Raw genomic sequence first — 13,711 nt, 5'->3', positions numbered from 1 at the left:
TTGATGGCAATGGGTTGGGTTTTAAGCATAAGATATTTGCATATGTTTATTTGTTGTCAATATCTGCCTACTTTGAAAGCAGATTTAAGACAGATTACAAAACAGAAAAGAGGGTCCCTTCAACAAAACACCCTGAAGAGAAAATGGAGGAGTATGACTGAGATTTACAAATATTTCAAGCCAAAAAAGAAATATACCAGGTTTTCAAGTATGCAAGACTGAAAGAGCAACATTTGCCCACAAGCAGAGCCCAGGAGGCAGGAAAGGAGGGCAACCTAACAAGGAACTTATGAACAAAGTGGGGAGGGTAATATTACATTGCGTGGATCTTCAACAATGTCATTTTCTAAATGTTTATAGATTATTGAAAAGAAAACTTGCTCTACAATTTTCAACTAAGCCATAATAAAAAATTAAGCAAAACAAGAGAAAAATGACATATCCATCACATAGTAATAGAAATAATTTGATATTAACATTAAAGTCTGTTTGCTTAGCACAATGGCTTTTAAATTTTTATCTTTTTGTCTCCAGAAAATGAAATATCTGTGTTTCATGTCAGTCTAACGATGCTATGAATGCTCGGTAGTGTCCCGCGTTCACTCAAGGGCATGTCAGAAAGGACATCGAGGACTTTGATTACCTTTTAATTCCGATTTTCAGAAAGTTTTAACCCCTTCAGGCTTTCTAAGGACTCCTCGTTTTCCCTACAGTGCTCCAAACTGTCACTGTTCACTCCAACCAAGCTCGCTGCCACTGAGCCCGCCCCGGCTCTTAGCACCCAAGCTCCGTGCTTCCTACTTTGTCGGTGACCACCTAAATCATATCTTCTCATCGACTGCAGGCTGGAGTTAGAATGCATAATTACTGGAACTTTTATTTGACAATAACTCATAAGATATTTATGAAATTGCTTTTCACTAAGAAGCTCTTACAAAAAATAAACTTTTTGAAAGTAGGCAGGAGCAATATAATTTGTCAATTTCCTTATCCCCCAAACAGTGACCTAAAAATATTAAGTTCTCCTGAGAATTCTGGTTTTCATTTTAAAACATATTTTAACATTTGCATGTTTTATTAATTTTCAAAGCCAAACAAAGAACCTTATAAAGATGATGAAAATATGAGGATTTCTTTCTTTCTTCCTTTCTTTCTCTTTGTCTATATATTACTCTCTTAAAACGCATTCTGGCCAGAAAATTGACTGTTAGATTGGCACATGTTAAGAAAGCAAGTAAGTCATCCCTAGGTATATTTTCACTGTGCTCCTAGGCGCCCTCTGTTCTCTGTTCAGTCTTATAAGATGAATGGAACGTAACATAAATAACTCAGCGGAGCTGAGATAGACATAGGTTCTGATATGGCTCCTACTTTGGAAAGCCTATCCCAGTCTCACAAAGCTGAGCTCTATGTGGATCATTGCCATCGGTTTCCCCTTTCTCCCTTCCTCTCCAGCTCCCCTCTGCTTCCCCCCATCTTCCTGGTATCGCTATTTCCACTCCTGTTCCTGGATGCCGTGTGATGAGCTCCCGTCTCTTATCTATACCTGTGTACATGCTCCTGTCTAGTGTGAATTGAGAAGCAGCACTGGGTCATGGTAGTGGGGGGTGAGGAAGCCTCAAGGAACCAGAGGAATACTGTGTGTTTCATCGATGCTTTCCTGAAGAACAACAGAAACCATGGGGGAAGGGAGACAGCGGTCAGTGTGAGATATGAAAGTAATAACAATTTATACTCTATCAAGGGGTTATGAGGGTGGTGGGGTAGGGAGGGGCTAAAAGGAGGAGCTGGCCCCAAAGGCTCAATAGAAAGTAAATGTCTAGAAAAGAATGAAGGTGACATATGTACAAATCCACCGGAGGCAAGCGATGTATGAATTGTAACAAGAGTTGGAAGAGTCCCCAATAAAATGATCTTTAAATAAATAAATAGATACAAGCCTAGCTAAAATTTTTAAAATGAACAAAATAAGGATCCCAAATAGCACTTTGAGGAATTAGGGTATCTATCTACATATGTGCTGCACTTTAATCCCTGCCTCCTGCTCAGGTGCCCTGTCCTGCCTGCTTTTGGACTGCCATTTGGACTCTGGGTACAGAGAAAAGGGATGAATATTGGTGCTTCTCTGAATAAAACTACATGCTGCAAACATACAGCCCATCCATCTATGGGCAGCAAGTGGCCTTCTATGTCCCTGTGTATAAATTGTTCAGTGCATCTGCGTGCTCACTTGAAATTAATCTGTGCCAGGCCACGCTCCCTGGTCAGATGCTCCTGAGGCAGCCAGCCTGGACACAAGCGGGACAAATGGCACCAGAGGCAAAAGTTTTAAACAATTGAGCTATAATTACACATGATGTATAATCATAACAATTCCTAGAATTGCTTCATATTTTTAAAATTTACTGCCTGACTTTTGTTCTGTAAAAAAATTAAACAATAAATATACATCCATGTTGTCTTGGACTAGTTGATATTTTTTCAGTGTGAGAATCTGTACTATTTATGGGTTTTGCACTATAAAACTCTGCAGCCCAGTCACATGGCTTCTTTTTCCTAAGCCATCTGTCACAGAGGTCTGGAATTTTATGTGACTGTTGGTTGTGAAGTCTTAATCCAAAGGTTTTGTTCTGTTTTGTTTTTATGAAAAAATGCTAGCAACTACATATTTAGCGTTTTACTTTACATTGACCATTAAACTTGATTGCTGTAGCTCCGTTTCATTACTATAGTGACATATCAGCAATAAAGCCCAACAAAAATGTGAATGTATTCATAGCTGAGTTTGAGGCAAAAAGTAGGGCTTCTAGGTTTTCAGTTTATACACACACAGATTTATTACAAACGAATGTATTTAGTTGTGCCTCTGTGATCAGTGGATGGCTGTAGACAAGGTTTCTCAGTAATATGCTAGTCTTAGAAATAAAAGCTTATTTTTTGTGCCTTGGGATAAAATGATTTTGAGGTCACAGCTAATATCAAATTTTTGATAGAACTTCAGTAGGCATCTTCCCAGATCATTGAAACTTGGCGACAAGTTAACAGGAATCCTGACCCCTATCAAACTATAATTTTTAAATGGATCAAACATCTCAAGAAGGTTGGGAAAGACTAATCTTGATATAGTTTCTTGAAGATCACTGGGAAGTCATGGGGGCGTATTAGGAAGATGTTTTAAGAAAAATGAAAAATGCACTGGGTAGGAAAAATCCAGAACATTTGCCCTCTCTTGCCTCAACACACTGCGTTGTTGCTGTTCCCAGACCCAAAGGAGAGTCAAAGGAAAACAATTTGAGTACTTAAAGATGACAAGCTCCGGTTTAGACGTGCTGTAACAGAAAGCCCGCGTTCCTCAGGAAGAGTCAGAGAGATGAAAACACTGTCTTTTTTTTTTTTAATTTTAACAATTTATTGGGGCTCATACAATTCTTTTCACAGTTCATATATATACATACATCAATTGTATAAAGCACATCTGTACAGTCTTTGCCCTAATCATTTTTTTCTCTTTTCTTCTTTTACATTTTATTAGGGACTCATACAACTCTTACCACAATCCATACATATACATACATCAATTGTATAAAGCACATCCATACATTCCCTGCCCCAATCATTCTCAAGGCATTTGCTCTCCACTTAAGCCCCTTGCATCAGGTCCTCTTTTTTTTCCCCTCCTCCCTCCCCATTCCCCCCTCCCTCATATGCCCTTGGTAATTTATACATCGTTGTTTTGTCATATCTTGCCCTATCCGGAGTCTCGCTTCCCCCCTTCTCTGCTGTCCCTCTCCCAGGGAAGAGGTCACATGTGGATCCTTGTAATCAGTTCCCCCTTTCCAACCCACTCACCCTCCACTCTCCCAGCATCGTCCCTCACACCCTTGGTCCTGAAGGTATCATCCACCCTGGATTCCCTGTACCTCCAACCCTCATATGCACCAGTGTACAGCCTCTGTCCTATCCAGCCCTGCAAGGTAGAATTCGGATCATGGTAGTTGGGGGGAGGAAGCATCCAGGATCCGGGGGAAAGCTGTGTTCTTCATCGATACTACCTCACACCCTAATTAACCCATCTCCTCTCCTAAACCCCTCTATGAGGGGATCTCCATTGGTCGACACTTGGGCCTTGGGTCTCCACTCTGCACTTCCCCCTTCATTTAAAATGGTATATATATACATATACACATATATACACATACATACACACACTTATATCGTTGGGTTTTTTTTTTGCATGATGCCTTATACCTGGTCCCTTGGCACCTCGTGATCGCACTGGCCGGTGTGCTTCTTCCATGTGGGCTTTTTTGCTTCTGAGCTAAATGGCCGCTTGTTCACCTTCAAGCCTTTAAGACCCCAGACACTATCTCTATTGATAGCCGGGCACCATCAGCTTTCTTCACCACATTTGCTTATGCACCCATTTGTCTTCAGCGATCCTATCATGGAAGAACACACCAGCCTGAGTGAGCGAGTGGTCCCAAAGGGATCAGTTACCAGGCATCAAAGAACAAAAAATCATATCATTGACTGCACACCTCCATGATAGAAAACACTGTCTTGTGGCATTTCTAGACCTGCCTGAAGGGCCTGTCAAGAAACAATGGCTTCTTGTTTTGATAGTTCTGTTTAACAAAGGTTTCGATAATGTTTGTAGCAGTAATTTTTTACTTACCCCCCATATATTGTTGTGTCATAGAAAGAACCTGGCATGGATAGAGTTAACATCCTGAACTCTGTAACTATTTATTAATGCTGGATTTAAAAATGTATCTGATGTTATACAGATGGCATAAGATGTGGTGGTTACTAAATTGTTATCCTAGATAAGCTGTACTATCAAAGTCAGAGCTTAGAACTATCAAAGAAGATTAAACTGTTTACTAAAAACGGACAAAAAATACATCTAAAGCATCTTATTACAAACCTATTAGAAGTGTATTTACTTCCCACAAATATGATAAAGCATATATATCTCTTAAGCTGGTATATTGAAAATATGATCTCTGCAGGTAAAGCAGTAGAACAGAAGAGGATTTTTATTTTCTCCATCAGGTCCTTGGAACTCTGAACCTGACAAGTGTGTTCATTCCATCAGTGGCAGCTGTTGGGAGGGGAGATATGCGGCAGGCAGCTCAGTGAACTCCCCAAAAAGAATGGGCTTTCATAAGCTTATGGATCCAGCTAACACACTCAACAACATCCAGAGCCTTGCCAGGCAAATAGGAAAAGAGTAGAGAAATTATTGAGAAATGAGCTGTGAATTGGTAGAGGATGAGGAAAGTTTCAATAGGAAAACGTACAGTTATTACATGGTGATGTTTGCAGTTTCTGACCTTGTCTAAGCCACCCTGCAGCAACTGTCCCTTGAAACGTGGAGGAGACACGAACACCTTGTTAGACTTGAAGTCAAGGCAGATTGTCTTCTGAATTTTAACTGGCTACAGGTATTCCAAAAGAGGCGTGTCATGAGGCAGAATTAGTTTTAAGGCCATATTAAGTTATGGAAAATAAGTTATCTCTGCAGAACTTAAACCTACAAGGATCTACATGTGACCTCCTCCCTGGGGGACGGACAACAGAAAAGGGGGTGAAGGGAGACGTCAGACAGGGCAAGATATGACAAAATAATAATCTATGAATTATCAAGGGCTCATGAGGGAGGGGGGAGGGGAAAAAAAGAGGACCTGATGCAAAGGGCTTAAGTGGAGAGCAAATGCTTTGAAAATGATGAGGGCAAAGAATGTACAGATGTGCTTTATACAATTGATGTGTGTATGTGTATGGATTGTGATCAGAGTTGTATGAGCCCCTAATAAAATGTTAAAAAAAAAACACACAACCTAAATTATGATGCTACCTGATACAGGTTCTGAGAGTGAAGTACAGTTTTCACTTTCTGAATTCTTTTTCTCCCATAACCTAATAAAACTTTCCCACTTCAAGCAGTTTAGGGTAAATCATTGCTTTCATATTGATCTAATATTCCAATAAAATTCTCTTCCAGCTGGTTATTTTTGCATATTTTTGATGTCAGGTGACTATTGTGATTTGGGAAAGTGGGATTTGGAAGTTTTATTGTGCTTTTTGGGTAAAATGTGTCAAGATGGATTATGAGTGATATTTCCGTGAACCAGAATAGAAGGCTAAAAACAAAACTCTAAAAAAAAGAAAAGAAATGAAAAATTAAACTGGCTTAGTCAATGCATTTACTTTTTATTTGGACCATCTTGTTTATATTAAGCTTACTTTGTTAAACCCAGAAACATGAAGCTTGCTAATGGAGCTGCTCTTAAAAGTGGGCTAAGAATTGAACATTAACCAATGCAAATCAGAAAGCTAGATTTAAAATCAGATATACTAGCATAAAAGCTTGCATTTAAAATGATCCCTTAAAAGCCTCACATGGCTAGGCTGTAACTGCAAACTGCTGAAATGTTTTTCTGTTTCCTATCGTATACCAGGGAGCCGAGATAGAAGTGGATGAAAATGGCACATTGGACTTAAGCATGAAAAAAAATCGAATCCTGGACAAAGCTGCACCCCTAACCTGCTCTAGCAATTCCATTCCAGTTCCTTCCTCTTCCCCATTCAAAACAAGCAGCCTTCTGGTCAATGCAGCCTTCTACCAGGCTCTCAGTGACCCGGAGGGCTGGGCGACTCCCATCAACTACAGCAAAGCCCATGGGAAGACCGAGGAGGAGAAAGAGGTATTTTTCTATTGTGTCAATCAATAAGTTTAAGACAAAGCACCATTGCGGAGTATTCATAGATTTTTTAGTCCTATTTTTGGACATTTCTATTTATGTAATATGTAACTCTGTGCCTTGTTTTAGATTTTGATAAAGTCTATATTTGTGGATTTTAGAAGAAATTTATAAACAAAAGTTCCTCACAGGGACCTTTAAAAAGTGTTTTCATTTTGTTGTTGTTGAGAATATGAGCAACAAAGTACACACATTCAACAATTTCTACATGGATAATTATGTACAATTCAGTGACATTCAGTTTGCTTTCAAAACCGTGCCGGCATTCTCATCCCCCCTTTCTTGAATCGTCCCTCCCCCATTAAGAGTGACTTTTAACCCTGTGAGGGCTGCATTGGTGTGACTGCAAGGGAGAACAACATCTCTCCTTTCAAAATGCCAAAACCCGCAAGAAAAACTTCCTCACTAAGTATGGAAACATTGGCTTGCCAGTTTGTCTTGAACCACCTGTGATTAAAGATGAAATAAATTCAAGAATAAGGATCCAAATGGTATCACATTAATCTTCGTGGTTGCATAAACGAACAGTATTAGTATACAAATAGAGAGTAACCATCGGAAGCTCTGAATCGTGAATGGTGGATGCGTAAGCTACAATCATTGTAAAGGCGGGTACACTTGTGTATCTGATCATCTCAGAGTATTTGAGGATAGTCAAAGATTTGAGATTGCATTTCACCCTGAAAACAAACATCTGACTGAATACAAATCCCTCTAGATCTCCCCTCCGTGGTTGAGTTATCTGTCTTGATCGAAGTAGACATGAGCTCCATACTTTCATTCAGAGCAACCGAGAGCCAGCGTGAAGGGCTCTGCCATCCATCGCCAATGAATATAACCTTGATTATTATGACAGCATATCTTCTTTTGCTGTTTATCAGAAAGATCGCTGTGCTATGATTGTTGATGAATCAGCTACTGGTCTAAATCAGGTTCTGAACATTGGGTCGAGACCGACCCCTTTGGGGGTCGAACTACCCTTTCACAGGGGTGGCCCTGTGAAATAACAGTGGCAAAATGACAGTTATGAAGTAGCAACGAAAATAATGTTATGGTTGAGGGGTCACCACAGCATGAGGAACTGTATGAAAGGTTCGCGGCATTAGGAAGGTTGAGAACCACTGGCCTCAATCAAGGGGGGAATGAGAACTATTCTTTGTGGGAAGTTTCAGCTTTTTCAAGTGCAGAAGCTTTGGAGAAGAACAATTTCAGTCATACAATTTAGTTTAAAACACACGTCAAATCGTAGTGTGTGAGGTCATTACCAGTGAGTTATCACCAACCCCCTTACGCTGCTTCCTTTCTTCGTCACACCTTCACATTTACCTGATAGCAAGACAGGTGCGGGGGTTGCAGCTCTGAGCAGAACGTGCCCCGAGCCTATTTGTGTGCAGAGCCGAACAGAAAGGCTGACCTGTACGTGAAGAGGCTGGCATGCACAGGAGCACCAGCTGCCACACAGTCCAGCGATGACGGCGGCGTGGGGTGTTCGCGGTGGTGTTGTGCAAGAAATTCACCATGAATAGTCAGCTTCCTTATCCCCATTCCTCACACAGGCAGCCGAAAGGATGAGGGTAACTTATCAAGTCTTTGCTTAAATCCTACCCACTAGGAGGAATCCGTAATTCTGCTTCACTTCATTAACTCATGGAAGTATCCGTGGATTTTCTGAATAAAAGCGTTAAAATCTGAATTACAAAAGAACACCTGTTTTAGAATAACCCCTTCTGAACATCACGGAGAGTTGACCACAATGAGTGTAGAAGGGCCCACTGCAAATATGGGTTTAGCTTACGTGATGGCCATGAGTTGGCCCATGTGTGCCTGTTCCACCCACCCACAACCCACAAACCTCGTCCACTGAGTTTTACAGGTGACAGCTGCGCTCTATTCTCACACCGGATCTGAAAGCTGGAATCAGGAAGAAGCGAGGGAGTGGCTAGATTGTATGGCAGCCTTATCACCATGCCATCAGCACGGCTGCTGATTCCACCCCACTATGTCTAGGCTGGCTTTAGGAAAAGGGGTCCCAATCACTCACAGGAACTGCTCAATCCCCAGCGAGCCAATTCCTCATTGAGCCGAGGTGTGTTGCACCTGTGTCACTGAAGGGAAAGGTCTTACTCAAAGGCTCAGGTTCTTTGAAGGACAGTGCTTCGCAGCAGGATTAAATTGCACTCCTGACCATCTTAGATGGCATGTGTGAGCCTCAAAATTCTAAGGTGTTTGTGTTTCCAGGGCCTTTTTTTAAAATTGGGGGCTTGTACAGCTCTTATCACAATCCTTCCATCCATCCATTGTGTCATGCACATTTGTATATTTGTTTCTATCATCATTTTCAAAACAGTTTCTTTCTACTTGAGCCCTTCATATTGGCTCCTCATTTTCCCCTCCTTCTCTTCCCTTATGAGCCCTTGATAATTTATAATTATTTTTTCATTTCTTACACTGACCGATGTCTCCCTCCACCCACTTTTCTGATGTCTGTCCCCCAGGGAGGGGGTTGTACGTAGATCACTATGATCAGATCTGTGGGGGCTTTTCAATCCCATGTGCGGAGGCAGGCAAACTGCCGTCATCCTTGCAGTAAATGAACGATGAACCCGACATTCACCAGAAATTGTCTTTGTGTTCCTATTCAGTGTCAGACTTAGATATGATCTTGAGTAGTAATGAAACAAATTTATATCCAACGTCAATATTTTACTTTTTTATATTCTGAAATATTGCTCCCATTTGAGAGTCTAAGTTTCTCAGGGATGTCCTTGGCTCTATAGCTTATCACTCAGGACGCCTGGTACTCTAGGGAATTATGGTTTGGAATGATAACCACAGGTCAGCAATTAGAACCTTTCTCCTGGGGACAAAGATAAAGTGGTTTGCTACCATAAATATTTGAATTCTCAGAAACCCAAGGAAGCAGCCCTACAGTGCCCGGTAGAGTCACTGTAAATGAGAACACGCCATCGCTATTGGGTTCTATTGCTGTGGTTGTTTGGGCTTTCTGATAGCAAAAGATGACATATCATAGCAAGTATTTAAACATTTTATTTTTAAATTCCAATATACTTTTTTCATAATTCTAAAAGCCATGGGATTCACCTTGATAACTTTATATATCAAACCTACCATTCGGAGTATGTTTTCATCTGATGCTTATATATTTATGAGAGTGCTCTATTTTCCTAGAAATTTTACCCTTCCCCCAAATAATTTTTAGTTAATGTCATGCTCTTTTGAGAGTGATGTACGGTTGAACACCATAAGCATTTACTGCTATAATTTTCAATATAAGTCTTTAGGAATATGAACATTCAATGTCACTAAAAATAGCAAAGGAACTTTCAAGATGCTCAGTGAATTTTGAACTCAAAGTGTTTACCTTAAGCTTGAGTTGACAAATTTACATAAGCGCAGTGCTGGCTGTTGCAGTCATTTGGAAATTAATGACTCACTGTGTGGGGAAGCTGTAGCTGATGGGAATGCAGACCAAAGCGTCTGAATCACTGTCACTCCTTCAAGCAGCTTCTCGCCCTTTGTTCTTCATTCATGTGTGCCCAAGAACTCTAGTCATGCAGTGTATTTTTCACATCCTGTTTTGAATTTTGAAGATTTTATGCCGGATAAGTATTATTTGGAAAACTATATTATATTCAGTTCCTCATTGAGGAAATATAAGAGGGATGCCATGAGCAAGAAAAATAAATACAAGGTATCTTTATACACAAATATCTTTCTTCATTAGCCTAACACAAAGCAAAAAATGCTTCTCAACTTTTTAGAGGAGTAAACCAAGGGTCTGGAAAGTAGAGTTGTTGGTGCTTCTCCAACTCACTGCCATTGAGTTGATTCCAACTCATAGTGACCCTTGAGTCCTCGAGTCTAGGGCAAATAGAACTGCCTCTGTGGTTTACTGAGACTATAACTCTTTCCAGGAGTAGAGAAACCTAATCTTTCACCCACCAAGAACTAGTGGTTTCGAACTGCTGACCTTGCAGTCAGCAGTCCAGTGCATAACCTTTTATATGGTCTTTGGTCATATAGAAATTAAATCATCTGGGCTTCCCAGAAACAACTTAAAAAGGTAGGGAGTAAGGCACAGTGGGGAGAAGTGGAGCAGGCAAGGAATAAGGATCCCTGGTGATGTCCAGTAAACAATGGACTGGAGAGCTCAACATCAACGGTTCAAGACCATTTATGTTCCTGTAAGGATTTACAGTCTCAGAAACCCTATGGACGGTGACTGTAATTCAGAATCAACTTGATGGCAGTGGATAGGAAGAGGGACAGGGTGGAGGAAAAATAAAAATACATTTAGAAATAAAAACATCCACGACTATTGGGGAAAATTAGAAGAAAAAGGAAAAATGAAGAAATTACATTTGGCAACGTGATGTCTTGTGGAGACAGCTTGGTCACAGGTATGCCTGCGGGTTGTAGGCTGAAGCTCCAGGAGTGCCGGGCTCCAGGTGACTGGATGGCTCTGGTCTTTTCTTTTTTTTTTTTTTTAGGTCCTATTATTTCTTTCTTTCTTTTTAAAAAAATCATTGTATTAGGGGCTCATACAACTCTTATCACAATCCATCCATACATGAATTGTGTAAAGCACATTTGTATATTCATTGCCCTCATCATTCTCAAAAGATTAAAATAGACTTTTTATGGCCCTCAACCCTGTCCCTTGATGGTGTTTCCAGACTGGAGTTTAGGCTGTACCTGCTTCCACACATGCATCCTCCTGTCTCCCAAACACTCCATCTCAGCACGGTCACATGCCCTGTCATGATTCTTTGTTATCTTGTTCGTATGCACAACGGTTGTTTAATTTGGGGGATCCTTTCCCGAAAATATTGTCTGTCTCTCTCAAGTAAATAGCCTGCCCAGATGGCCTCTAAAAAGAAAAATTCCTGAATCTGGAAATAAGTCAAAATATCTCAAAAAGGAAAGTGTTCAGAGGTTACCCAGGGCTGTCTGTTTCACTCAACTGTCAGTTCTCCGCAGATTTTCAGGGCTTAAATTGTTAAAAGTACCAGATGCCAGTATCTGTTATTCATGTTACCATGATGTTCAACTCTTTACTTAAATCAATATGAACTTCAATCTGTACATGAAAGAAAGTTCATTGAATCCATATACTCTTTAAACACTAAATAATTATAGAACACTCACTCTTAAATATCCACAGGATTTTAAGTATGATTTTTTAAATGCAAACTTAAGTTGTGCAAAGGAAAATTCTTACAAATACTGATTTATCTTACACTAATTGCTAATTAGGAATTTTCCCAATATGAAATTATTCTGTAAAAACTAATCTAAGTATTGCTTTATCTATATATCTATCCATCTACATACACCCACATAAATGCATACATACCCATGAAGAGGCTCTTCAAAATGTTCATGGAAAAAATCCATTATTTTTAAATTAAATTTTTCCATAAAATCTAATGACCTATAATAATATATAATTCATAGATACCACACATATCTGAATATATATTTACACCCACTGGAGTCAATTTGATCCCAACTAATACCACCTCTATAAATTGTTTTCAAAACTGTACATTGTTTATGGGTGCAGAAGCTTCATCTTCCTCCTGTGGATCTCCTGGTAGGAAGCACTGATCTTGTGGCCAGCAGCCTAATGGTTAGCTGACGGCACCACTGGGAATTTGTGTGTGTGTGTGTGCATGCATGAGCGTGTGCGTGTGCTTATGAGCCCTGGTGGTGTAGTGGTGACGCGTTGAGGTGTGATCTACATCGTCAGCTGTTAGGAGACCTACATGGTCTCTCCCAGGGAGAGGGACTGAGCTTTCTACTCCCATAAACAGTTACAAGCTTGTAAATCCACAGAGGGGTACTATGAATCAGCACTGACCTAGTGGCAGTGTTTGATTTTTTTGGTATGTGTATATATGTGTGTGTGTGTGTGTGTGTATATACATATATATGTATATATATGTATATATATGTATATATATATATATTCTTCAAATTTCAGGAACTAGTGTATTGAACAAAAGCAAAAGAAAATTAGTTCACAGTGCAGTTGCTTACATAGAGTTTTGTTGCTTAAAAGAGTTACAAGCTTAAACAAAACAAAAAAATTTGAAAGTCAAATTCACAAAATTACCCTGTTTAAAAATTACTACATATGATAATACCACATAAAATGCCATATATTCTGAAAGCCCTATTTTGTATTCATTTTCTTCAACCAATAATTTAAGCTTTAATAACTGATAATTTCTGTCAAACCGCCCATTTCCCTGCCTTCCATAATGTACACAATCGATAGAAGAGCAACAGGAGGTCACGTTTCTTGTTGAACCGTAGTGCGCACGCCTTCCTGAGCGCCTTCCTCCCTAACTTTCTCACTGAGAAAATAACAAAACGAGTCTTTACTTCGTGCCTTTACTGAAAAGAAATCAGCATGCCAACATCAAAACAATGACTCTTCTATGTCAGGACAACATTTGATTGAGCATTTATATCTGCTTTCCAAGAGCAAAGATATTTATAAATTAAAGGAGAACTACTACCCCGGACCACCTAGATAGCCATCGTTGAAGTGGATGGTGGTGGTATCGGGTGTAAACTAGGGAGTGCTTCATTTGAACTAGTTATACTTATAAACTTAAAAAAGTTTAAAATAATTTATCTATGTTCATTAGCATTCTTAGAGGCACTATTAAAATAGCATTTCTCTGTATTCTGAAATGCAACTCTTATCTAGCTCACGCCTCTTCATTTTCCAATGGTGTAACATTAATTCTACTACTATGTCGCAACATTTATCAGGAAAAGGAAATGATATCCTTAATACTATAAATAATGTGAAGAATGATATTGTACTAAACTAGTTTGATTAATTTGATCTTAGTAAATGCTACTTGGGGTAATTTATTACATGGATTGATGAAAGTGTGTGCTTGTAT

At 39.6% G+C, this 13,711-nt stretch overlaps 1 protein-coding gene across 1 annotated transcript in view; it reads left to right on the top strand.

Moving 5' to 3' along the window:
• The window catches only part of LOC142449130 (suppression of tumorigenicity 18 protein-like), an 85,319-nt gene that overhangs the window by 35,100 nt on the left and 36,508 nt on the right, over positions 1-13,711 (top strand). Inside the window, exon 9 of the mRNA XM_075550846.1 lies at positions 6,465-6,710. Coding sequence (XP_075406961.1) covers positions 6,465-6,710 — 246 coding nt within the window. The remainder of the gene's footprint in view (positions 1-6,464; positions 6,711-13,711) is intronic.

This window comes from Tenrec ecaudatus, chromosome 5, assembly GCF_050624435.1.
Source record: "Tenrec ecaudatus isolate mTenEca1 chromosome 5, mTenEca1.hap1, whole genome shotgun sequence".
Lineage (NCBI taxonomy): Eukaryota > Metazoa > Chordata > Mammalia > Afrosoricida > Tenrecidae > Tenrec > Tenrec ecaudatus.
This window is presented reverse-complemented; position numbering and strand designations above follow the sequence as displayed.